This window comes from Stegostoma tigrinum, chromosome 7 (genome assembly GCF_030684315.1).
Source record: "Stegostoma tigrinum isolate sSteTig4 chromosome 7, sSteTig4.hap1, whole genome shotgun sequence".
Taxonomy (NCBI): Eukaryota; Metazoa; Chordata; class Chondrichthyes; order Orectolobiformes; family Stegostomatidae; genus Stegostoma; species Stegostoma tigrinum.
The window spans coordinates 64,961,292-64,986,910 of record NC_081360.1 but is presented as its reverse complement, the minus strand read 5'-3'; the positions used below and the strand labels follow the sequence as shown (position 1 = coordinate 64,986,910).

Below are 25,619 nucleotides of genomic sequence, written 5' to 3'. Positions count from 1 at the left end.
GTCTAGTGTAATTCGATGCAGGAATAGGTAGGCCAACCTGTATTTCATTTCTAGACATCTTTACTATGTGTGCATTATGTCCAGTCCACATACATCCATTTAGGCTTAGAGTGAGAGAGCTGTGTTTTTTTTTGGGAGAAACTTTTTTTTTAAACAAATACATCATGAAGGGTTTTAATCCATGCAAATTATACATACTTTTTTCCCAGATCACTGTTCAATTCTTATTAATATTGGTGTTGGCATGGAAAAAGCAACAAATTTCTCGCTTCAACAGAACAAAAGTGCAACTACTCCGTGGGAAAAAACACAATTTCATATTCAAATAGTGAAACAATGCATTGTTATTGAGGTTCATAAAAGAAAACATTAAAAGCTATGTGTTTTAGAAAACATTGAAGACTTGCCTAGATAAGTTTAGTCTCTGGAACGATTCAAAAACGTCCAAAAATGACAGTAACAATTTGCTATGTTAAACAGAATTGGCTCATGAACGAGATGTAAAAATTACAGGAAACGAAGTATACTTCAGGTTCCAATAGATTAGAGGCTAAAGAATAAATGCAGTCTCTAAATCTTAGATAAACGTTTGAGATCTTATTGTTGTAGAATATGGGTTTATTGTGCGTGAAAAAGACAGACAATGTACATTGGCATCAAAAACTTGAAACACCATCATAAAACATCTCAGTAGCATCTTGGGTAAAAGTGACATCAGTCAAAACTTGACAGCACCTTAAGGCAGAGCCTTGCAATTACAAATCCACTCTCAGCAGCAAATATTTTGACAGTAATGAGAGTTGGCAAATTGGATCTCAACAAAAAGTAATTATAATATTTTCAAATTTAGAAATGAACCACATCTAAAATGGTGATCAGAGATAATGGGAACTGCAGATGCTGGAGAATCCGAGATAACAAAGTGTGGAGCTGGATGAACACAGCAGGCCGAGCAGCATCTTAGGAGCAAGCTGCTGCTCGGCCTGCTGTGTTCATCCAGCTCCATACTTTGTTAACTCACAGGAATAAGAGAATGATCAGGGAGAAGGTAGGGCCGATCAGGGATAGCATAGGGAACTTGTGCGTGGAGTCTGCGCAGATAGGGGAAGCCCTAAATGAGTTTTTTGCTTTGGTTTTCACTAAGGAAAGGGACCTTGTTGTGAATGAGAACTTTGAGGAGCAGGAAAACAGGCTTGAACAGATCAAGATTGAGGAAGTTGATGTGCTGGAAATTTTGGCAAACATTAAGATTGATAAGTCCCCAGGGCCAGACCGGATTTATCCTAGGTTGCTCTGGGAAGTGAGAAAGGAGGTTGCTAAGCAGCTGGCGAAGATCTTTGCTTCCTCACTCTCCACGGGAGTCATACCAGAAGATTAGAAGGAGGCACATGTTGTTCCATTTTTCAAGAAAGGAAATAGGGAAATCCCTGGAAATTACAGACCAGTCAGTCTTATGTCTGTGGTCAGCAAGGTTTTGGAAATAATTCTGAGGGATAGGATTTATGACTATTTGGAAAAGCATAGCATGATTAAAGGGAGACAGCATGGCTTTGAGGGGGGCAGGTCATGCCTTACAAATCTTATTGAGTTCTTTGAGGAGGTCACGAGACAGGTTGACAAGGGTCGAGCAGTGGATGTGGTGTACATGGACTTCAGCAAGGCATTTGATAAGGTTCCCCATGGCAGGCTCATTCATAAAGTCAGGAGATGTGGGATACAGGGTGATGTGGCTGTGTGGATTCAGAATTGGTTGGCTGACAGGAGGCAGAGAGTGGTTGTAGATGATAAGTATTCTGCCTGAAGGTCAGTGCTGAGTGGTGTCTCGCAGGTCTCTGTTCTTGGGCCTCTGCTCTTTGTAGATTTTATAAATGACTTGGATGAAGAAGTTGAGGGGCATGTTAGTATGTTTGCTGATGACACAAAGGTTGGAGGTGTCGTTGATAGTATTGAGGGCTATTGCAGGCTTCAGCGAGACATTGACAGAATGCAGAGCTGGGCTGAGAAATGGCAGATGGAGTTCAACCTGGATAAATGCAAAGTGATGCATTTTGGAAGGTAGAACTTAAATGCTGAATATAGGATTAAAGGCAGGATACTTGGCAGTGTGGAGGAACAGTGGGATCTTGGTGTTCAAGTGCATAGCTCCCTCAAAGTTGCCACCCAGGTGGATAAGGTTGTTCATAAAGCATATGGTGTTTTGGCTTTCATTAACAGGGGGATCGAGTTTAAGAGCCGCGAGGTTATGCTGCAGCTCTACAAAACCCTGGTGAGACCACACTTGGAATATTGTGTCCAGTTCTGGTCGTCCTTTTATAGGAAAGATGTGGAGGCTTTGGAGAGGGTGCAAATGAGGTTTACCAGGATGCTGCCTGGACTGGAGGGCTTGTTGTACGAGGAGAGGCTGACTGAGCTCGGACTTTTCTCTCTGGACAGAAGGAGGAAGAGAGGTGACCTGATCGAGGTGTACAAGGTAATGAGAGGCATGGATAGAGTCGATAGCCAGAGACTTTTCCCCAGGGCAGGATTGACTGCCACGAAGGGTCATAGTTTTAAGGTGTTAGGAGGAAGGTGTAGAGGAGATGTCAGAGGGAGGTTCTTCACCCAGAGAGTTGTGAGCGCATGGAATACTTTGCCAGTGGAAGCAAAGTCATTAGTGACATTTAAGTGACTGCTGGGCATGCACATGGACAGCAGTGAATTGAGGGGAATGTAGTTTAGGTTATTTTAGTTTTGGATTAGGATTATTCCACGGCACAACATCGTGGGCTGAAGGGCCTGTACTGTGCTGCTGTACTTTTCTTTGTTCTATGTCCTATCTAAAATGGCACAGGAAGGAATTTTCTAAGCTCAATTATTGCAGACTTACATTTAAGTTTTTCCTGAGATATTTTGTCTTGTTGTAAAGTTACCTGTCACATATAAAATCTAAGTACACTCCTCTATTTATTCTGTCTGAACAAGAGCTTTCTTACACAATTAAAACTTAGAAAAACTTTACCTGGTAATAATACCACAAACAGTACCCATGTGTAATTCTAGTAGAGTGGATGACTTAATTATACACCAATTGCATTCCTGGCTTTTGATTTTCTCAAGCAATATGCAGGGGTCGGTAAAAGCAAACGTAACATGCAATCTACTAGAAATGATGGTGCATAGGATATAGGAATCCAGAAAAACTTAGCATCCCATCCAGCGCTGTAACGTGTTCGTGGATACTTGGCTGTCAAAGCATGGTCCATGCAGTTAGTCACCTTTTCAAGGTCAGTAGAACACAGTGAGTGCATTGAAAACCGTTGTACTTTAATGTCTAGAAAATGAGCACTCAAGTTATACTAAAACTGTTATTCACAGCACATTATTGAAAACAATTACAATACTTTCTGAATAACAATTTTGCATTGTTGCATTTGAACTTTCAGTTTAAATGAAAGCTAGCACGAAGCAATGTACAGTATCACACTCAAAACTGTGCATTTAAAAGAATTCAAAGTAATAAATAGCAGATCAGTCACAACAGGACAGCACTGGTGTAAATAGCCATCTTAATTTAAACAGTTTTTTGTTAGTAAAGAACTTGAAAATTGGTGATAGGAGGATTAGATTGCTAAAGGACAGGGAGCCAATAGTTTCCCAAAGCTATTACCATAGTGATGCCTCATTGCAACCAGTTTGCACTCCTTCTGAGGTATAAATTATTGTGGTTGCGGTGCCCTTCTCCACTTTACCAGGATATGTGTAACATTTCTCTCTGAGCCCTCACACTCACTATCTCTGCTACTGTACTCCTCCCACCAAGGGTTATGATCTATCACTCTCATCACAAACAGTCATGCCATCCACTTTCACATCACTCACTTCCCAACATAGAGGGCCAAAAGGCCTGTACTGCGCTGTAGTGTTCTATGTTCTAGCATGTCTCTTTAAAAAGGTGTAAGAATTGTGTACATGTATAAGAAATGAATGACTTACTAATACACACTTACAATTATTAAAATACTTTGGCCCATAGTAATCTCTGGTCTGAGGGGTCAGTCTTTCCCAAAGCTGATGAAGGTTTTTCTCAATAAACTCTAAGTTTGTAGTTTCTGTCTTGAAGAAACCCGGTTCAATAATGCTGACTTTCATTCCAAAGTGCTGCATATCCCTCCTATAAATAAATTTACAAGGGTTTAGTTTGTTCCAGCTTTCCAAATGTTTTGGCAAATTATGTGATATGATGTGTTAAGCTAGAGGGAGGAGAGCAAGAAAATATCCAGCTCTTTAAAAGTATTCAAATCATATTCTCTTCCCTTTCTTACAGCTATCTCTGACTAAAATTCTCACAAAAATGAAAACAGTGCTGGAAACCCAAAACAAAAAGCAGAAAACATTGGAAGTGCTCAGCAGGTTTGGCTGTGCCCACAGAAAAAACAACACAGAGTCAAATCTAAGATAATAAAATGTGAGGCTGGATGAACACAGCAGGCCAAGCAGCATCTCAGGAGCACAAAAGCTGATGTTTCGGGCCTAGACCCTTCATCAGAGAGGGGGATGGGGGGAGGGAACTGGAATAAATAGGGAGAGAGGGGGAGGCGGACCGAAGATGGAGAGTCGAAGACGGCGGAAAAACTGCTCTGTGTCCGACCGTGACTGGTATTCGTTGATGTGTGGTTGTAGGGGGACAAAGGTGAGCCCCTTGCTCAGGACTGACCGTTCGTCCTCAGTCAGTGGGAGGTCTGGGGGGATGGTGAAGATTCGGCAGGGCTCAGGGTGGCTGTCTCCTCTGGGGTTGCTGGCTGTGGAGGTTGTGGGCGGAGCGATGATGTCTTCGGCCGTGGGCGGGGTTCCGTCGGCCGTGGGCGGGGTTCCGTCGGCGTCGACCGTGGGCGGGGTTCCGTCGGCGGTGGGAGGATCGGGGTGGGCGGCAGCAGCTGAGGTGAGGGTGGTGTGTGGGCTGTAGTACCTGGACGTGGAGGTGGTGACTGCAGCAGCGGTTCCGGAAGTTCTGTGGCCGGCGGAGGCCGATGTGACGTTATCGGTGGGGTCTCCGGCCGTGTCCTCATGGTCAATGGCGGCGGGTGCATGGTGGGGGAGGGGCAGGGACAGAGTCGGGATTTGGGAGGCGCAGGAATCCTCTTGTGGGTGGCAGGGGCCAGTGAGTTGGTTGTACTTACGATTTTTGGTGTCCAGTAAAGCTGAGTGGAACTGGGTGTTCAGTCTGTGGATCCTGCGGAGGATAAGAAACAGCAGGGGTCCTTTGCAGGTCTGGGAGAGGGAGGCTCTGAGCTGGGGCAGGCTGGATTGCAGTGTGTGGAGGTGCCGGCGCATGGCTGCGAGAGTCTGTTTCAGGACTCGCAGGGAGAAACGCTTCTGAAGGGTCTGAATATTCTGGGTGTAGAGGTGGTCACGGTTGGGACCAAATTGGGAAGGCTGAAATGTGGACTGTAGTCCCTTGGGGATGATCTGGTTCCGTAGGCAGGTGCTGAGAAAGGTGATGTGGCTGTGGTACCTGGTTTGCTTCAGGACATGGTCGAGCAGTTTCAAGGCCGAAGAGATTACAAGAGAGTTGCAATGGGAGAGAGATTCCCTGAGGTTGGTCCGGAGGGAGGAGGGTAACTTCTTCAGGTTAGGCATCCCTGGAAGAGGCTTCGCAGTGAGGTTAAAATAGTGTCAGAGATAATGGGAACTGCAGATGCTGGAGATTCCAAGATAATAAAATGTGAGGCTGGATGAACACAGCAGGCCAAGCAGCATCTCAGGAGCACAAAAGCTGACGTTTCGGGCCTAGACCCTTCATCAGAGAGGGGGATGGGGTGAGGGAACTGGAATAAATAGGGAGAGAGGGGGAGGCGGACCGAAGATGGAGAGTCGAAGACGGCGGAAAAACTGCTCTGTGTCCGACCGTGACTGGTATTCGTTGATGTGTGGTTGTAGGGGGACAAAGGTGAGCCCCTTGCTCAGGACTGACCGTTCGTCCTCAGTCAGTGGGAGGTCTGGGGGGATGGTGAAAATTCGGCAGGGCTCAGGGTGGCTGTCTCCTCTGGGGTTGCTGGCTGTGGAGGTTGTGGGCGGAGCGATGATGTCGTCGGCCGTGGGCGGGGTTCCGTCGGCCGTGGGCGGGGTTCCGTCGGCGTCGACCGTGGGCGGGGTTCCGTCGGCGTCGACCGTGGGCGGGGTTCCGTCGGCGGTGGGAGGATCGGGGTGGGCGGCAGCAGCTGAGGTGAGGGTGGTGTGTGGGCTGTAGTACCTGGACGTGGAGGTGGTGACTGCAGCAGCGGTTCCGGAAGTTCTGTGGCCGGCGGAGGCCGATGTGACGTCATCGGTGGGGTCTCCGGCCGTGTCCTCATGGTCAATGGCGGCGGGTGCATGGTGGGGGAGGGGCAGGGACAGAGTCGGGATTTGGGAGGCGCAGGAATCCTCTTGTGGGTGGCAGGGGCCAGTGAGTTGGTTGTACTTACGATTTTTGGTGTCCAGTAAAGCTGAGTGGAACTGGGTGCAAATCTTATGTTTTTCTGACTGCAAATCGTTGACTTTTTTTGCAGGGTTTCTTGTCACAAGGCGCAGCAAAATTCTTGATGTTTCATACCAAAATCGCTTCATCAACTACCTGCTTTGTGAGGTTCTTCAAAACCAATTCCATCTCCACCTAATCATGCCCCAGAAAAACTCTCTACTTAACAGAAATCTGCTGAAAGACCAGCATTCTTGGCATTTGTATGGTATTTAAGAGGCTATTATACACCCAGATGAATACCGGCATTTGAAATAACTTCCCTGCTTATTAAAATAACAAAGAATTGCAAATACTGGAAATCTGTGCATCTGTGGAGAGAGCTAGCACAAAGCTTTTGCATTACATACAAAAAGGTAGTTACAAAGGAGTGTAATACATTTTGAATTTCCTCAGAATGATTTGCATATCCTCTGAAGGAACAACAAAGATAAAACAATTCCCATTTACAGCATTTCTCTGCGGGTTCCATCAAGCTCTGCCAAAGCTCTGCCTATTGGAAGATTAGGAAAATCTCCATTAAAATTCAAGGCCATGATGTTTATGCCTCTTTGCAGAGGGTAATAGTGGGTATTGGAAAATGACTGGATTGCTCCACGTGGAGCAGGCATAAACCCACAGTGCCCATTGACCTCCTTGTATACCATAATGACTACATAACTCTATGAAATTCAATGCAATCATTTATAATCTGCTTGCCAGATTTATTAACCACTTACCTTAAACTGTCTGAAAATGACTCCACTCCGCATTTTGAAACACAGTAGCCACCACCAGCAAATGAAATACGACCCATGACACTAGCAACATTCACAACCCTTCCCTTTGCCTTTTTCACCAGTGGAAGAAAATGAAGGGTGACGTTAATAAGTCCAACTAGGTTAACATCCAAGACTCTGGTAAAATCTTCCACTGTCAGCCATTCCGTGGGTGCTATTGGAATTGCTCTTCCAGCGTTATTCACTAAACCCCATAGACCTGCAGGCCAGATAGACAACATTAGATGATTTAGGTTGTTTGTGAAGTGAAATGTTAATTCTCACCAAAATTAACAAGACGTAATGTTTAGAACTTATACTTGTTGGGTATTGATCTTGTGAAATGCCTACCTAATGTTAAAGGCTCTGGACCAATGCAAGTTGTCATTGAGGATGCTAAAAGCTGTTGAACAACTCAAAACTAACTTGTTGGCTGTGGGGCTCTTTGGGAGGCACCGTATGAATGCAAGTCCTTTCTTTAAATTAATTCTCCAAATTTAACCCACTGGCTCCATCATGCTGGTACCAGTGCTAGCACCTTAACTGCGGATATCTGTCCTAATCCAATATGCTAGCTTTCATTTCATTCTTCTATGACCTTCACAATCATTAAATTTCACTTCAAAATTTGCTAATGATAAAGCAATCCCACCATAAAATTTGCTGATATGAGCATAGACACCTGAAACCAAAATCATCCAACAGCTTCTAGTCAATTACAGAATGGCCTTGACACTGTGCCATATAAGGACAAAGGAAAAAGGAAACAGAGTATAAAAGTGCACAGGTTTTGCTAAGAATCTGGGCGGCACAGTGGTTAGCACCGCTGCCTCACAGCACCAGGAATCTGGATTTGATTCCACCCTCAGGCAACTGTCTGTGTGGGGTTTGCACATTCTCCCTGTGTCTGTGTAAGTTTCCTCTGGTTGCTCTGGTTTCTCCCCACAGTCCAAAGATGTGCAGGTTAGATGGATTGGCCATGCTAAATTGCCCATAGTGTTCAGGAATGTGTAGATTAGGTGGGTTATAGCAGGATGGGTCTGGGTGGGATGCTCTGAGGATCAGTGTGGACTTGTTGTTTGAAGGGCCTGTTTCCACACTGTTGGGATTCTATGATTTATGATGATCTATACAAGGCATTGTTGGACAACAGATGGAATACTGTGAACAATCTTGGGCCCCTTAACTAAGGAAAGACATTGAAGCATTTGAGAAAGTCTAGAAGTAAATGAAGAGTGACATTAATAAATCTAACTAAGTTAACATTCAAGTCATCTCAATGAATGGCCAATCCGACTTGGTGGGGTGAATGGCGAACTTCAGCAGGTACAGTTTATCGTCTTATTTGTAAAAGCACTAATTCAGTCATGCCATTCAGATGCTGGAAGCAAGTAGGATAACAGAACAGTATTAGAATCTTATGCTGATTTGAATCATGGTTTACCATTTTGGATTAAGCAGTGCCTGTTAATGGCCTATCTAGATCATTCTCAGTTGAATATATGCCTAGTGACACAAGGAACGCTTGCTCCCTACCCCCAGTTAGTAAAGTTATTACGATGGAACTTCCAGATAAGACACTTTTGACTTTCACATTGTACAAGAAATGCTGTGATGTGTTTTCTTGGAGGAATTTAGAAATCTTCTTGGATTCACAAGGGATTGATGCTGGATTTTGATAAGTAGGGTAATGTATAGTTGTAGTCTCTTTAGGTTACAGCACAACAAGGACATGAAGCACAGGCATCAAAAATGGAAAAGCTATACCAAGGAGGAGGAGAAGAGATAACAAGGTGTAGAGCTGGATGAACACAGCAGGCCAAGCAGCCTCTTAGAAGCAGGAAAGCTGACATTTCAGCCTAGACCCTTCTTCAGAAAGGTGGAAAGGTCTAGGCCCGAAACGTCAGCTTTCCTGCTCCTCTGATGCTACTTGGCCTGCTGTGTTCATCCAGCTCTGCACCTTGTTATCTCAAATTCTCCAGCATCTGCAGTTCCTGCTATCTCTGATTCCAAGGAGGAGGAGTTGGACGGTTCTCAATTAAAGGCCAAACCTACCGAGGGGCACCAGAATGCTTTTTGCTGATCTGGAGATACGATTTGCAAAATCTAATCGGGCTACATTTCACCAAAGAGGTGCTAATTGAGCTATGCCACCTCCTACAATCGGACCTAGAGTCAAGCAGCCGGGCAAAGATAAGGTTGCCATCAACAATTTGGACGATAGGGCTGCTCCCTCATTAGCGAGACATAAGTGGTGGTTGTTTAACCTGAGGGCCACCAAGCCTTGGGTGAGGGAACAAGTTGAGAAGGACAGTCCTTCATGGTGACTTCAGCCAGGGAATTGAAACCAAAGTGTTGGCTTCACAGGGCATCACAGACCAGCTGTCCAGCCAACTAAGCTAACCAATCCCCAGGACAAAGATAGCGTTGCAGTGTTCTTGAAGATCACCATCACTTTCAATTCTTATATCAGTTGACGCTTCCAGGTGGGGAAAAAAAAATCAACATTGCCAACAGTTCACAGCCTACAGTGCATTAATACCGAGGTAACAAATGTCCTTGTATCACAGTATATCTAACTTCATAATCTTGTTTACTAAACAGAAGTGGGAGCCAACATGTTTCTTTATAGGAAAATGAGCTTTCTAATGACAATGTGCTAACAATGACATTCAAATAGCTCCATTGACCCCCAAGTATTAATGGTGTGATGTGCCACAACCATAGGACTAACTGCAGTTGGTGTGTGACCATACGCAGAACGCCTCCTGTCAATAAAATCCCACCACGGCAGATAGCGGAATTTGAATTCAAAAAAGTAAAAATGTGGAATTAAGAGTCTGATGTTGATTGTCTGGGAAAAATCCGTCTGATTCACTAATGGCCTTTAGGGAAAGAAACTGCTGTCCTTACTTGGTCTGGACTGCATGTGACTCTTCAGAGGGCAGGTGTTTTTCAATGGGCCAAATGGCCTCTCTTTCTGCACTATAGGGACTCTATAATTCTCTTAAACTTGCCCAGGTATGTTGTGTTGATGAAAAATAGGATAATTCCACCCAGCCAATTATCAACTCACCCCATCAGTCTACTCTCGATCATCAGTAAAGTGATGTAAGGTGTCATGAACAGAGCTATCAAGCAGCACCTGCTCAGTGACGGCCAGTTTGGGTTCTGTCAGGGCCACTCAGCTCCTGACCTCATTACAGCCTTGGTTCAAACATGGGCAAAAGAGCTGAATTCCAGAGGTGAGGTGAGAGTGACAGCTGTTGACGTCAAGGCCACATTCGACTGAGTGTGGCATCAAAGAACCCTAGCAAAATTGTAATCAATGTGTATCCAGGAGCAAACTCTCCACTAGTTGGAGGCATACCTGGCACAGAGGAAGATGGTCATGATTGTTGGATGTCTATCATCTCAGTTCCAGGACATCTCTAAAGGACCTGCTCAGAATAATGTCCTAGGCCCAACCATCTTCAGTTGCTTGAATGACCTGTCCTTCATCATAAAAGGTCAGAAATGGGGATGTTCCCCAAATATTGGTGACTCCTCAGATACTGAAAGAATCCATGTTCAAATACAACATCTGGATAACATCCAGGCTTGGGCTCAGAAGTGGCAAGTAACATTCATGCTACACAAATGCAATGTAACCACCGCAGTCAATGGTTTTACCATCATTGAATCTCTCATATCACGGCCCTTGGGGTCAGCATTGACCAGAAACTCAACCAGCCTCACCACATAAACAGCGTAACTATAAGAGCAGGTCAGAAGCTAGGATAGTGTGGTATGTGATTCACGTCCTGACTCCCCAAATTCTCCAACACCTACAAGAGACAAGTCAGACTGCTAGAATAAGTGCAACTCCAACACTGAAGAAGTTTGACACCATCCTGGACAAAGCAGCCTGCTCGACTGGCACCATACCCACAAATATCCACTCCTGTCCGCCACTAGTGCACAGTAGCAACAATGTATAATATCTACTAGATGCAGTTCTGAAGTTCACCAAAAATCCTTAAATAGAACCACCAAACCAACTACCATTTCCATCAAAGTGGTCGCAGATATGTGCGAACACCAGGACCTGCAAGTTCTCCTCTAAGTTACTCACCAACCTGATTTGGAAATATATCACCCTTCTTTCATGGTCGCTGGGTCAAAATCCTGGAATTTGTTTGCTAAGGGCATTGTGGATCTACTTACAGCATGAGGACTGCAGCAGTTCAAAAAGGCAGCTCACCATCATCTTCAAGCACAACTCGGAATGGGCAATAAAAGCTGGCCAAGCAGCAACAGCCAAATCTTACAAGTGGAAATAAAACTATGGCCCAAACGGCCCAATTTCAGTTGCAGCAGACCTGACCAAAATACTAATTATTTTTAATGTTACCCACTTATCTGAATGCAAATTTTGCAATTAACATTCCAATTTTAGCCTGTCCTGAATGCATCAATCAGAGATAACAAGGAAGAAATCCAGTCAGCATGGGAGTAGCATTGTAGGCCAAGACACTTACCTTTTTCAGAATACTCGCTGCTGTACTTCAGAAGTTGGAGGTTCCAAGGATACTTTGATAGCATTGAGGGTGGCGGGGGGGGTGGGGGGGAGATCAGTGTGTAGTTTAAGTAGTGGCTAGTGGGTAGGTAAACAGGTAACATTTCATGTGGGTAGGGTACCAACTGGGTGTGAGGGATAGTGTGCTAAGTGGATAGAAAGGATATAGAGTACCAAATGAGTGAGGGAGATTGTGATCCTAGCCTGTAGTGTGGCAGGCTGGTAAGGAGACAGATGGTTGAAGGAGCTAGTATGCCACATGATCAAAAGGGGTTGTAGACCAGATGGATCAGAGAGGTACGGTGGCAAGAGGCTGATTTTGGGCAAGTTGGGATAATTGGTCTGGTCTCATTCAGGGGAGGTTGTGATGGGTTATTGTCGGTTCAGCGAGGCTGGTTCTGTGAATGTTTTTGGCTTCCAAATCTGATGTTAGCATTGACAGAACTGGGTACTGGGTAGGAAGTTGCATGCAGATGGGTTTGTATGGCACCAGCAGGGCATTACCAGTGAGTTTCTGTTGGTTTCAGCAGGACAAGGTAGGGCAGCATGGGCCATGTTATGAGGAGCAGAGTGTCACTTCAGGGAGTCAGGGATCAGGAGAGGTAGTGGGGAGGTGTGTGTGTGTGCAAAACTCTTGGGTAGTTATAACACAATTTTTTTTTCCTGGGGAATTAAGTTTACGTGAGTTTGCACAATTCCAGTTTATGCTCCCCCAACCATACTTTGGACATATTAAAACATTAGAAAATTGCTTCATTAATTTTTTCCTGGTCACTCATATCTACAGTTTTGAACGGATTTGTCATTACAGAGGTAAAAATCTTTGTTGTTATTTTATTGGAAACATATGGCAGTTGCTTTGCATAACGCGGAGGTTATCGAAAGTTATCAAAAGACGTTTTAACACTGCTGGTTGAAGTCCAAGTTTAAAGAAACAATATAATTCTTACAAAATTACTTACAAGACATTTAAAGAAGTTTGTACATGAAGATAACCTAATTGGTGACTATGATCATCATGGATTATTTCTCCGTTGATACAAAATAAAAAATGAGAGACACATAGAAACAACTCATGTAATTGTGCGCAACTGTGTAACAGATTATGTTCATTCCAGTAATTGATCTTACCTCCAAGTATTAGCAGAGTGCTATTTGTCCAGAAAATTGAAGCTCTGCTACTTAGTAATTATACGAAATGCAAAAAGAATATCAGAGAAAAATCATTTTATCTTTAATATTATAACTAACAGTTGGATAAAAAAAGACCAAAAATTCCATCTCACTAACCTTGGTCTCCAACTTCTGCTTGTACAAATTCCACTGCATTCTGAATATGATCTTGGCTGGTCACATTGAGCCTGACAGTTTTCAGTTTGGATGAACAGTCTGTCTGTAGTTTCTCAGCTCCGCTTTCTGTGAAGCATGCAGCGATTACACGAAACCCTCGTTTATCAAGCTGCTTTGCCAGTAAGTTTCCAAAGCCAGTATCACATCCAGTAATAAAAATATATTTGTCCTTGATATTTTTGAGTTCCAGGTTGTCTCTAATTAACCAGCAAAGGAAGATGAAGATGACAATTCCCAGAATAGATGTCTGTATTGGAGCTGTATGAACCAACTAACAGAAGCACACTAATTACTTTAAAATACCTTCTGAGGTATATTAATTGTATAGAGGTCATTTTACTGTTTACACAAAGATGCATTAAACATTATGGTGATATGGCAACACATTCATTATTTTCAATGGCAATAATTCTGCCCTCATTCCTTATATTCAAATGAATTCCCCATTATCAGAGTGAAGACAAACATTGTGCCAATTTTATGAGACTGACCTGCAGAACATTTTCAAACACATCTCCTTTGGTAGATGCCTGACAACAAAAAAGACCACGTTAAATTTATTGTACATTATGAAAAGGGCTGATTCTACCTTGGCAGGAACAAAATTACCAGTGACTTAGCAAGATATCCAACCCTCCCAAATGTCCTTGCCATTGACTTCAGAAAATCCAGATTTTGTTTCATTTTTTGTGCCAATTTTGAAGGGTATTTTGACCTCATCGTAAATCAGCATTATAAAATTTAAAAATGACGTTTAAAAAAATCAGATGAATTGCAAGATCTCAAATCACACAAGTGAAACACCTCTAAATTTCAAAAAAAACTTGAATTACTGTTGTAGCATGGAAAATGCAATGGCAAGGTTGTACACATCAAGATTGCATAACAGCAATGTGATAATGACTAGATAAATAAATAGCTTTGTTATGATGTTGATGGAGGAATGAGCATTAGCCATGACACCAAGGTTAACTCTTCAGCTCTTTTGGTACAGAATCTTTCCTGTCCATGAGAAAGATAGGGCTTCAGTTTAACACTAAACTAAAACAAAGAACTGCAGATGGTGTAGATCTAAAACTGGAGAAATTCAACAGGCCTGCTAGTATGCGGAGAGAGAGAGGTTTGTCACTTCTTCAGAATCTAATTGGCTTAACTGTTAGGCCATTTCAGAAGGTAGTTAAGAGTCAATCACATTGCTGTGGATTGAGGGTCACATGTAAGGCAACAGATTTTCTTCCATAAAGGAATGAAAGTTTCTTAGTTAACAAGGTGTAGAGCTGGATGAACACAGCAAGCCAAGCAACATCAGAGGAGCAGGAAAGATGAGGTTTTGGGTCTGGACCCTTCTTCAGAAATGGGGAAAGGGAAGGGGATTCTGAAATAAATAGAGAGAGAGGGGGAGGCGGATAGAAGATGGATAAAGGAGCAGATAGGTGGAGAGGAGAGAGACAGGTCAAAGAGGCAGGGACGGAGCCAGTAAAGGTGAGGAGTTAGGGTGGGGGTAGGTCAGTCCAGAGAAGACAGACAGGTCAAGGAGGCGGGATGAGGCTTATAGGTAGGAGATGGGGGTGGGGCTTGAGGTGGGAGAGGTGGATAGGTGGGAGCAAGTATGGACAGGCTAGGGAGGCATTCTTGCTCCTCTAATGCTGCTTGGCCTGCTGTGTTCATCCAGCTCTACACCTTGTTATCTCAGATTCTCCAGCATCGGCAGTCCCTGCTATCTCTGACGCAGTTTCTTAGTTATTTTTTCAATGACAATCAAGAATAGTTTCACAGTCACTATTATTTAGATGTTATCAATTAATTATTTTTCCAGCAGCCACCATAATGGAATGTGAACATAGGTCCTCAGAGCATTTAGCTAGGCCACTGGATCAGTGACATTACCATTACACCGTCACCTGTCTTAAACTAAAACAGAGATATTTTAAATAAGTTCCAGTGCTATGCTTCTAAGTTACTATATATCAATGCTTATCCTATGTCCTTAGACAAATTTTATATTTGAAATTGTAACTGTATGAATTTTCTGTTTTTAGGAATTAGCTGTATTTTTCTTTAAACTGCAGCCTGAGAATTTGCATTGATCTGCAATTGTTTCAATACTTGCCAGAGCACTATAGCACCGAGGAGATGTTTTACTGATATTTGCAGGTGAACCTAATTAACTTGTCATAAGCACTGTCAGTCTCAGAGCTCCTAAGCTGCTTGTTTCAGGTCATTCAACTCTAATGAATGAATATATTACAGCTTGATGCTATTGAGGTTTTCACATTTCCAAGTAAGAAGTATACTACTCCTTTAAAATCCATGATAATTTTAACGATAGATTGCTGTCTGACATTCATCCATTAAAATAACAAAGGTTGGTACCCATTTGTGTTAATATACTTTAAAATTATTCACAACATAATTCTTTAAGGTGACATCTCAAATCATAAACAATTCTTTGAAGAAAATATAAAACAATACAGTTGATTCACTGTTACACGAACAACAGATTCTTAAATAAACAAAATTAACCCAAGAATAATCACCTTAAAGTATTATGGTAAGAAGTTCAACCTGACATGTAGGATGGCAAATATTACTTACATTCGGACTCAATATTTTTTCCATTAGAAAATAAACAATATGCTGTGGCAATTGTTACTGATTTGCCAGACTAGATCATTCAGTGCAACTTGCAAGTGTCTTCAATGTAAAGCCCTCAAGCTTTTTAATAGCATTATCATTACTGATCTACTTATGTAAATTTTAAGTGTGCCCTGACATGCTAGAAGTGATGTCTTTGGTGATTGTGTTCATCCTGTAATTCACATGTACTTGCAGGTGCTGTCTGTTAAAATTCCAACATTTAAATTCAAGTTTTCAATTGTTGAACATGGCAGGAGTGGGACAGAAGGGAAGCAGGCAGTAGGGAAGACAGTGGTCACAGGAAACAGAGGGGGAGTGGAAAAGCTGAAACATTTCAGCAGTGAGAAAGCAGAATCCACAGCAGAATGAGAATCAGTAGGAATACATCAAGATTAGCTCAGTTAAATGGGGAAGACAATGGCAGAACAGAAAATGGAGTAACAGAAGCAGACAAGACATTAAAACAGGCGAAGGCCCGTAGTTTAAGCAGTTGGCAGAAAAGAAAGTTATGATATTTGTGGGTAGAAGCATAGTGGTCCTATCTTCTTTTTGATTGGTTCTCAGAGAATATGGTGCATGCTGATAGCACAATTGTGAGGGAATCTTCATGAGAAAAGCTTCTTGTTTAACAAGATGCAGTTTATTGTATGATAGCAATTAGCTGGACAGACAATGTTGCTGAGACTATAAAGATAGATGGCTGACATCTCCTCTTTGAGATCCAGAGCTATTCTCTGATTTCTCCACTGAAGACTATATAATGTCATCAGATTGGAGATTCATGCAATCCCCAACATTAACCATTTCAGAAATAGTACAACACAGGCCACAATAGCATCATAGAATGATGCAGTACAGAAGAAAGTCAGTCAGCCAGTCCATTCTGCCTGCGTCTTGAAAGGGTTGTCCAGTTGGCCCTTTCTAGGGCTTTCTTCTCACCATCCTATGATCTTTTTACCTCCAAGTACTATAGATGCCCCAATAATCAGTGGGAAATCAAAGAGCAAATTTGTAAGAAGATCTCAGTCATCATTAAGAATAAATCAGGTTGTAATAGAACATAGAACATAGAACAGTACAGCACAGAACAGGCCCTTCAGCCCACAATGTTGTGCCGACCATTGATCCTCATGTATGCACCCTCAAATTTCTGTGACCATATACATGTCCAGCAGTCTCTTAAATGACCCCAATGACCTTGCTTCCACAACTGCTGCTGGCAACGCATTCCATGCTCTCACAACTCTCTGTGTAAAGAACCTGCCTCTGACATCCCCTCTATACTTTCCACCAACCAGCTTAAAACTATGACCCCTCGTGCTAGCCATTTCTGCCCTGGGAAATAGTCTCTGGCTATCAAATCTATCTATGCCTCTCATTATCTTGTATACCTCAATTAGGTCCCCTCTCCTCCTCCTTTTCTCCAATGAAAAGAGACCGAGCTCAGTCAACCTCTCTTCATAAGATAAGCCCTCCAGTCCAGGCAGCATCCTGGTAAACCTCCTCTGAACCCTCTCCGAAGCATCCACATCTTTCCTATAATAGGGCGCCCAGAACTGGACGCAGTATTCCAAGTGCGGTCTAACCAAAGTTTTATAGAGTTTTATAATGGAGGGGGATTTTAACTTTCCTAATATAGGCTGGGACTGCCATAATGTTAAGGGATTGTATAGAAAGGAATTTGTTAAGTGTGTACAAGGAAAAAATTTTTATACAGTATGTGGACTTACCTACTAGAGAAGGAGCAGAACTTGACTTACACTTGAGAAATAAGGCAGGGTAAGTGACTGAGGTGTCAGTGGGGGAACGCTTTGGAGGAAGTAATCATAATTCTATTAATTTTGAAGCAGTTATGGAGAAAAAGTATACCTGATCTAAAAGTCAGAGTTCTAAGGAAGAAGGCTAATTTTGATGGTATTCATCAAGAATTTACAAAGGTTGATTGTGGGTAGATATTGGCTGGTAAAAGGGATGGCTAGAAAGTGGGAAGTCTTCAAAAATGAGATGACGTGAGTCTACGGACAGTATCTTCCTGTTATGGTGAAGGGCAAGGCTGGTGGATGTAGAACATGCTGGAATGCTGAAATTGAGGTTCTGGTCAAGAAAAAGGAAGCATATGTTAGGTATAGACAGCAGGGATCGAGTGAATCCCTAGAAGAGTATAAGGGCAATAGGAGTAAACTTAAGGAAATCAGGAGGGCAAATTGGGGTCATGAGATAGCATTGGCAAATAGAGTTAAGGAGAATCCAAAAGTTTCTACAAATACATTTAAGGACAAAAGAGTAACTAGGAAAAGATTAGGGTCACTTAAAGATGAACAAGGCCGCCTCTGTGTGGAACCACAGGAGATAGGCGAGATACTGAAGGAATATTTTGCATCATGTTTACTGTGAGAAGGATATGCAAACTCCAGAACATGAAGAAACAAATTGTGATATTTTGAAAAGCATCCATATTACAGAAGAAGTGCTGAGCATCTTAAAACACATAAAGATAGATAAATCCCTGGGTCCAGACAGAAGATTTGTGGGAAGCTAGGGAATTGATTGCTAGGCCCCTTGCTGAGATATTTGTGTCATAGATAGCCATGGGTGAGATGCCAGAAGGTGGGAGGTTGGCTAACGTAGTGTCATTATTTAAGAAAGGTAAAGCCAGGGAACAATGGACTGGTGAGCCTGACATCAGTAGCGGCCAAGTTGTTGGAGGGGATTCTGAGAGACAGGATTTACATGTATTTGGAAAGGCAGGGAGGCAGGGACTGATTAGCCATAGTCAACATGACCTCGTATGTGAGAAATTGTATCTAAGTTGATCAAGTATTTTTTAACGTAACAAAGATTGATGAAAGGAGAATGGTGGATGTTGTCTATATGGACCTCAGTTTGGCATTCAATAAGGTTCTGCATGGTAGACTGGTTAACAAGGTTAAATCACATGGAATACAGAGCAAATTAGCCATTTGGGTTCAAAACTAACTTGAGGTTGCTGGTGGAGGGTTGCTTTTCGCACTGGAGGCTTGTGACCAGTGATGTGGCACAAGGGTCGGTGCTGGGTCCGCTGATTTTTTTTTAACATTTATATCCATTATTTGGATCTGAATACAAGAGATATGGTTAGTAAATTTACAGATGACACCAAAATTGGTAGTAGAGTGAACAGCTAAGAAGGTTACCTCAGAGTACAACAGGATCTTGACCACATGGGCTAATAAGCTAAGGAGTGGCAGATGGAGTTTAACTTAGGTAAATGTGAGGTCATACATTTTGATAGGGGAAGACAAGGCAGGACTTGTACATTCAAATGGTAATGTTTTTGAGACTGTTGTTGAACAAAGGGACCTTTGAATGCAGATTTATAGTTCCTTAAAAGTGGAGTTTCTGGTAGACGGAGTAGTAAAGGCCACGTTTGTTACATTTGCCCTTATTGGTCAGTGCTTTGAATATAGGAGTTGCAAGGTCATGTTGCAGCTGTACATGATATTGGTTAGAGATAATGGGATGCTGGAGAATCCAAGGTAACAAAGTGTGAAGCTGGATGAACACAGCAGGCCAAGTTTGGGGCCTAGACCCTTCATGTCAGCTTTTGTGCTCCTGAGGTGAACACAGCAGGCCAAGCAGCATCTCAGGAGCACAAAAGCTGACATGAAGGGTCTAGGCCCAAAACCTGGCCTGCTGTGTTCATCCAGCTCCACACTTTGCTATCCAGGATATTGGTTAGGCCACTTTTGAAAAATTGCATTCAGTTGTGGTCTCCTTTGTTTTAGGAAAGATGTTGTTAAACTTGAAAGGTTTCAGAAAAGATTGACAAGTATTTTCCTTGGGTAGGAGGGTTTGAGCTACAGGGAGAGGCTGAATAGTTAGGGCTATTTTCTCTGGGGCATCAGACACTGAGGGATGACCTTACAGATGTTTATAAAATTGTGGGGGGCATGGATAGGGTGAATAGTCAAGGTCTTTTCCCTAGGATAGGAGAATCCAAACCTAGAGAACATAGGCTTATAGATGAGAGGAGAAAGATTTAAAAAGGGGCCTGAGGGGTAGCTTTTCCACGCAGAGTGTGGTGCATATATGGATGAGCTGCCATAGGAAGTGAAGAGGCCGGTACAATTACAACATTTAAAAGGCATCTGGATGGGTACATGAATAGGAAAGGTTTAAGAGGGATAACGGCCTAATGCTGGCAAATGGGACTAGATTAAGTTAGGATATCTGTTCAGCATGGACATGTTGGAGCAAAGGGTCTATTTCCATGCTGTACATCTATGACTCTAAGTCTTTATCTAATGCCTTTTTGATTATTATCATTAAACTTACTTCCACCACCCAGTATAGACCAGAAGTTCATGTCATAATAGACATTCAAGGTGGGAAAATGTTAGTTTCTGTGTGTGTCCCATGATTGTAGCTGAGAATCTTTGGTACATGCATTGGTGCAATTATGTTAAGGTATCTCTTACCTGTCAGATTATAGAATTCTTCCTGCTTTTATTACAACAAAAAAATTTAAAAATAGTAATTAAGTTTGAGATGATGATTCATAATGCAACTTTTACCTATGACTCCTTCACAGCCAAAGTTATATTTTTCAACCAAAAAAAAAGCCAAGAACTGTATGTGCTGTAAATAAGAAACTAACCCAGACAGACAATACTATAAATGCTCAGCAGATCAAGCAACATCAGTGTAGAGAAATCAGAGTTAATGTTTCAGGTCCAGTGACCCTTCCTCAGAACCTGGATTTTTCAATGCTTTCCTTGACAGCTCCCAGTTTCAGTCATAATCTACATACTTTGTCCCATGGAAGTACCTGTTAACTGTTACTCCAATGCCACAGAACTGCATTTTCTCAAGAGTCCAAAACTCAGAATTCTACAGAATATAGAACATTATAGCACAGTACAGGCCGTTGATGTTGTGCCGACCTGTCATACCGATCTCAAGCCCATCTAACCTACACTATTCCATGTACATCCAAATGTTGTCCAATGATGACTTAAATGTACTTAAAGTTGGCGAATCTACTACCATTGCAGGCAAAGCATTCCATTCCCTTACTACTCTCTGAGTAAAGAAACTACCTCTGACATCTGTCCTATATCTTTCACCCCTCAATTTAAAGCTATGCCCCCTCGTGCTCGCCATCACCATCCTAGGAAAAAGGCTCTCCCTATCCACCCTATCTAAACCTCTGATTGTTTTATATGTCTCAATTAAGTCACCTCTCAATCTTCTTCTCTCTAACAAAAACAGCCTCAAGTCCTTCGGCCTTTCCTCGTAAGACCTTCCCTCCATACCAGGCAACATCCTAGTAAATCTCCTCTGCACCCTTTCCAAAGCTTCCATATCCTTCTTATAATACGGTGACCAGAACTGTACGCAATACTCCAAGTGTGGCCGCACAAGAGTTTTGTACAGCTTCACCATAACCTCTTGGTTCCGAAACTCGATCCCTCTATTAATAAAAGCTAAAACACTGTACGCCTTCTTAACAGCCCTGTCAACCTGGATGGCAACTTTCAAAGATCTGTGTACATGGACACCGAGATCTCTCTGCTCATCTACACTACCAAGAATCTTACCATTAGCCCAGTACTTTGCCTTCCGGTCACTCCTACCAAAGTGCATCACCTCACACTTGTCCGCATTAAACTCCATTTGCCACCTCTCAGCCCAGCTCTGCAGCTTATCTATGTCTCTCTGTAACCAACAGCATCCTTCGTCACTATCCACAACTCCACAGACCTTAGTGTCGTCTGCAAATTTACTAACCCATCCTTCTACACCCTCATCCAGGTCACTTATAAAAATGACAAACAGCAGTGGACCCAACACCAACCCTTGCAGTACACCACTAGTAACTGGTCTCCAGGATGAACATTTCCCATCAACTACCACCCTCTGTCTTCTTTCAGCAAGCCAATTTCCGATCCATATCTCCCACAATCCCATTTCTCCGCATTTTGTACAATAGCCTACTGTGGGAAACCTTATCGAACGCCTTGCTGAAATCCATATACACCACCTCAAATGGTTTACTCTCATCTACCAGTTTGGTCACCTTCTCAAAGAACTCAATAAGGTTTGTGAGGCACGACCTTCCCTTCACAAAACCGTGCTGACTATCCCTAATCAATTTATTCTTTTCTAGATTATTATAAATCCTATCTCTTATAACCTTTTCCAACACTTTACCAACAACTGAGGTAAGGCTCACTGGTCTATAATTACCAGGGTTGTCTCTACTCCCCTTCTTGAACAGGGGACTCACATTTGCTATCGTCCAGTCATCTGGCACTATTCCTGCAGACAATGATGAGTTAAAGATCAATGCCAAAGGCTCGGCAATCTCCTCCCTGGCTTCTCAGAGGATCCTAGGATAAATCCCATCCGGCCCAGGGGACTTATCTATCTTCACCCTCTGTAGGATTTCTAATACCTCTTCCTTGTGAACTTCAATCCGACCTAGTCTAGTAGCCTGTGTCTCAATAGCAGGATTGGCTTTTGTAAATGGCTTTTGTAAATATGCTTTTGGAGAGTTAAAAGTGGGTCAAGCTTCTTGATGGCAAGCATCAGGAAGACTTTTGAAGTATTTGCATGTCATATGTGCTCATTAAAAGGCCAGTTCAGATTTAAACTTGCCCCACCTGACTAAATTTGCATTAATAGGAAATCAGCAGATGGCATTGTATTAAATGGCATAAAAAGGAAGCAGAATGTTGCTGAAATTAGAACAGTGGGACACAAAGAAAACACCCAGCGGAGCTGCTATTATAATGGAGTACTATAAAGAAATTCCAGTGACTTGAGCTTTCAAATAGGAAGTCTATAAGTTTGACACCAGTAAGGCTCCGGGATGGAGGAATTAAAGAATTTATAGTTAGCACAAATCATTTGTGGTGACATTGAATGCTCACTAATTAGATAAAAATCGCATTTTGGGAAGTTGGACTGTTGATAAAAACTGTTTAGACTACTGCTATGAAGTTGGGTAGAGTGCTTGCGGATTGGAAGGCCAGAATTTGGTGTTTGTGAAATGCTAGGATGGAAAGCAGTGTGAGGTTTCTATGCTTTGAAATTCAAAAAGGGTGTCTGTGGGCAGCAACTTGTGAGTATGCAGGTGCACAGAACACTCAAACTGAAACATTTGTATGAAAAAACCATACATTTAGCAAGTTTTGTTATCAAAACTGCATTCAGCAGTTTTGTTATTGAGACAAGCTTTGAGTTTTAGCCAATCTATTTGAATCAGGCACTTTGATACTGAAATCCAACTAAAATTTAAATCTGATGGTCTTCACAACATAGAAGCAATCCCAATTGTAAGAAAGGGTATAAAAGGAGACAGCAGTTGGCAAATCAGGAGAATGAACTGCCATCTGCCAGAGTTAACAGCTCTCAGTCTTCTCTAAGTTCTAGAAAAGGCACCAGCTAAATGAAAAGGTACCTAAGACACAACTAGTTAATATTTCTGACAGAAGAATTCAATGGAGAAGGCGTTCCTGGTAAAACATTTGATGGAGAAGACACAGAGCATTCCAGAAGACACATAACCTGGCTGTAATAGTGAGATAATAAAATGTGAGGCTGGATGAACACAGCAGGCCCAGCAGCATCTCAGGAGCACAAAAGCTGACGTTTCGGCCCTAGACCCTTCATCAGAGAGGGGGATGGGGAGAGGGAACTGGAATAAATAGGGAGAGAGGGGGAGGCGGACCGAAGATGGAGAGAAAAGAAGATAGGTGGAGAGGACAGTATAGGTGGGGAGGTAGGGAGGGGATAGGTCAGTCCAGGGAAGACGGACAGGTCAAGGAGGTGGGATGAGGTTAGTAGGTAGGAGATGGAGGTGCGGCTTGGGGTGGGAGGAAGGGATGGGTGAGAGGAAGAACAGGTTAGGGAGGCAGAGACAGGTTGGACTGGTTTTGGGATGCGTGGGTGGGGGGGAAGAGCTGGGCTGGTTGTGTGGTGCAGTGGGGGGAGGGGACGAACTGGGCTGGTTTTGGGATGCGGTGGAGGAAGGGGAGATTTTGAAGCTGGTGAAGTCCACATTGATACCATTGGGCTGCAGGGTTCCCAAGCGGAATGTGAGTTGCTGTTCCTGCAACCTTCGGGTGGCATCATTGTGGCACTGCCGGAGGCCCATGATGGACATGTCATCTAAAGAATGGGAGGGGGAGTGGAAATGGTTTGCGACTGGGAGGTGCAGTTGTTTATTGCGAACCGAGTGGAGGTGTTCTGCAAAGCGGTCCCCAAGACTCCGCTTGGTTTCCCCAATGTAGAGGAAGCCTCACCGGGTACAGTGGATGCAGTATACCACATTGCCAGATGTGCAGGTGAACCTCTGCTTAATATGGAAAGTCATCTTGGGGCCTGGGATAGGGGTGAGGGAGGAGGTGTGGGGGCAAGTGTAACATTTCCTGCGGTTGCAGGGGAAGGTGCCGGGTGTGGTGGGGTTGGAGGGCAGTGTGGAGCGAACAAGGGAGTCACGGAGAGAGTGGTCTCTCCGGAAAGCAGACAGGGGTGGGGATGGAAAAATGTCTTGGATGGTGGGGTCGGATTGTAGATGGCGGAAGTGTCGGAGGATGATGCATTGTATCCGGAGGTTGGTGGGGTGGTGTGTGAGAACAAGGGGGATCCTCGTAGGGCGGTTGTGGCGGGGGCAGGGTGTGAGGGATGTGTTGTGTGAAATGCGGGAGACGCGGTCAAGGGCGTTCTCGACCACTGCGGGGGGAAAGTTGCGGTCCTTGAAGAACTTGGACATCTGGGATGTGCGGGAGTGGAATACCTCATCATGGCAGCAGATGCGGCGGAGGCGGAGGCATTGGGAATAGGGGATGGAATTTTTGCAGGAGGGTGGGTGGGAGGAGGTGTATTCTAGGTAGCTGTGGGAGTCGGTGGGCTTGAAATGGACATCAGTTACAAGCTGGTTGCCTGAGATGGAGACTGAGAGATCCAGGAAGGTGAGGGATGTGCTGGAGATGGCCCAGGTGAACTGAAGGTTGGGGTGGAAGGTGTTGGTGAAGTGGATGAACTGCTTGAGCTCCTCTGGGGAGCAAGATGCGGCGCCGATACAGTCATCAATGTAACGGAGGAACAGGTGGGGTTTGGGGCCTGTGTAGGTGCGGAAGAGGGACTGTCCCACGTAACCGACAAAGAGGCAGGCATAGCTTGGGCCCATGCGTGTGCCCATGGCCACCCCCTTAGTCTGTAGGAAGTGGGAGGAATCGAAAGAGAAGTTGTTGAGGGTGAGGACGAGTTCGGCTAGGCGGATGAGGGTGTCGGTGGAGGGGGACTGGTCGGGCGTGCGGGATAGGAAGAAGCTGAGAGCCTTGAGGCCATCTGCATGCGGAGTGCAGGTGTATAGGTACTGGACGTCCATGGTGAAAATGAGGTGTTGGGGGCCAGGGAATTGGAAGTCCTGGAGGAGGTGGAGGGCATGGGTGGTGTCATGGACGTAGGTGGGGAGTTCCTGGACCAAAGGGGAGAAAATGGAGTTCAGATAGGTGGAGATGAGTTCGGTGGGGCAGGAGCGGGCTGAGACAATGGGTTGACCAGGGCAGGCAGGTTTGTGGATTTTGGGAAGGAGATAGAAACGGGCCGTGCGGGGTTGGGGAACAATGAGGTTGGAGGCTGTGGGTGGGAGCTCCCCTGAGGTGATGAGGTCATGAATGGTGTTGGAGATGATGGTTTGGTGCTCGGGTGTGGGGTCATGATCGAGGGGGCGGTAGGAGGTGGTGTCGGAGAGTTGGCGTTTGGCCTCCGCGATGTAGAGGTCAGTTTGCCATACTACCACTGCGCCACCCTTGTCTGCGGGTTTGATGGTGAT

The 25,619-nt window shown here is 43.8% G+C and overlaps 1 protein-coding gene across 3 annotated transcripts; it reads right to left on the bottom strand.

Moving 5' to 3' along the window:
• Nucleotides 1-1,024: 1,024 nt before the first annotated feature.
• On the bottom strand, nt 1,025-15,869 carry LOC125454197 (retinol dehydrogenase 7-like). Of its 3 annotated transcripts, none has more exons than XM_048534717.2 (6): nt 15,755-15,869; nt 13,651-13,689; nt 13,100-13,430; nt 7,213-7,471; nt 3,987-4,150; nt 1,025-3,310 (listed from the first exon to the last, which is right to left on the bottom strand). In XM_048534717.2, exons 1-6 carry the CDS (start codon nt 15,776-15,778, stop codon nt 3,057-3,059), a joined length of 1,071 nt encoding a protein of 356 aa, XP_048390674.1. In that variant the 5' UTR covers nt 15,779-15,869; the 3' UTR covers nt 1,025-3,056. The 3 variants fall into 3 exon arrangements, with proteins under 3 accessions (XP_048390674.1, XP_048390675.1, XP_048390677.1); XM_048534718.2 differs by having other exon boundaries at nt 13,100-13,356; XM_048534720.2 differs by having other exon boundaries at nt 3,156-3,254.
• Between the last annotated feature and the right edge of the window lie 9,750 nt (nt 15,870-25,619).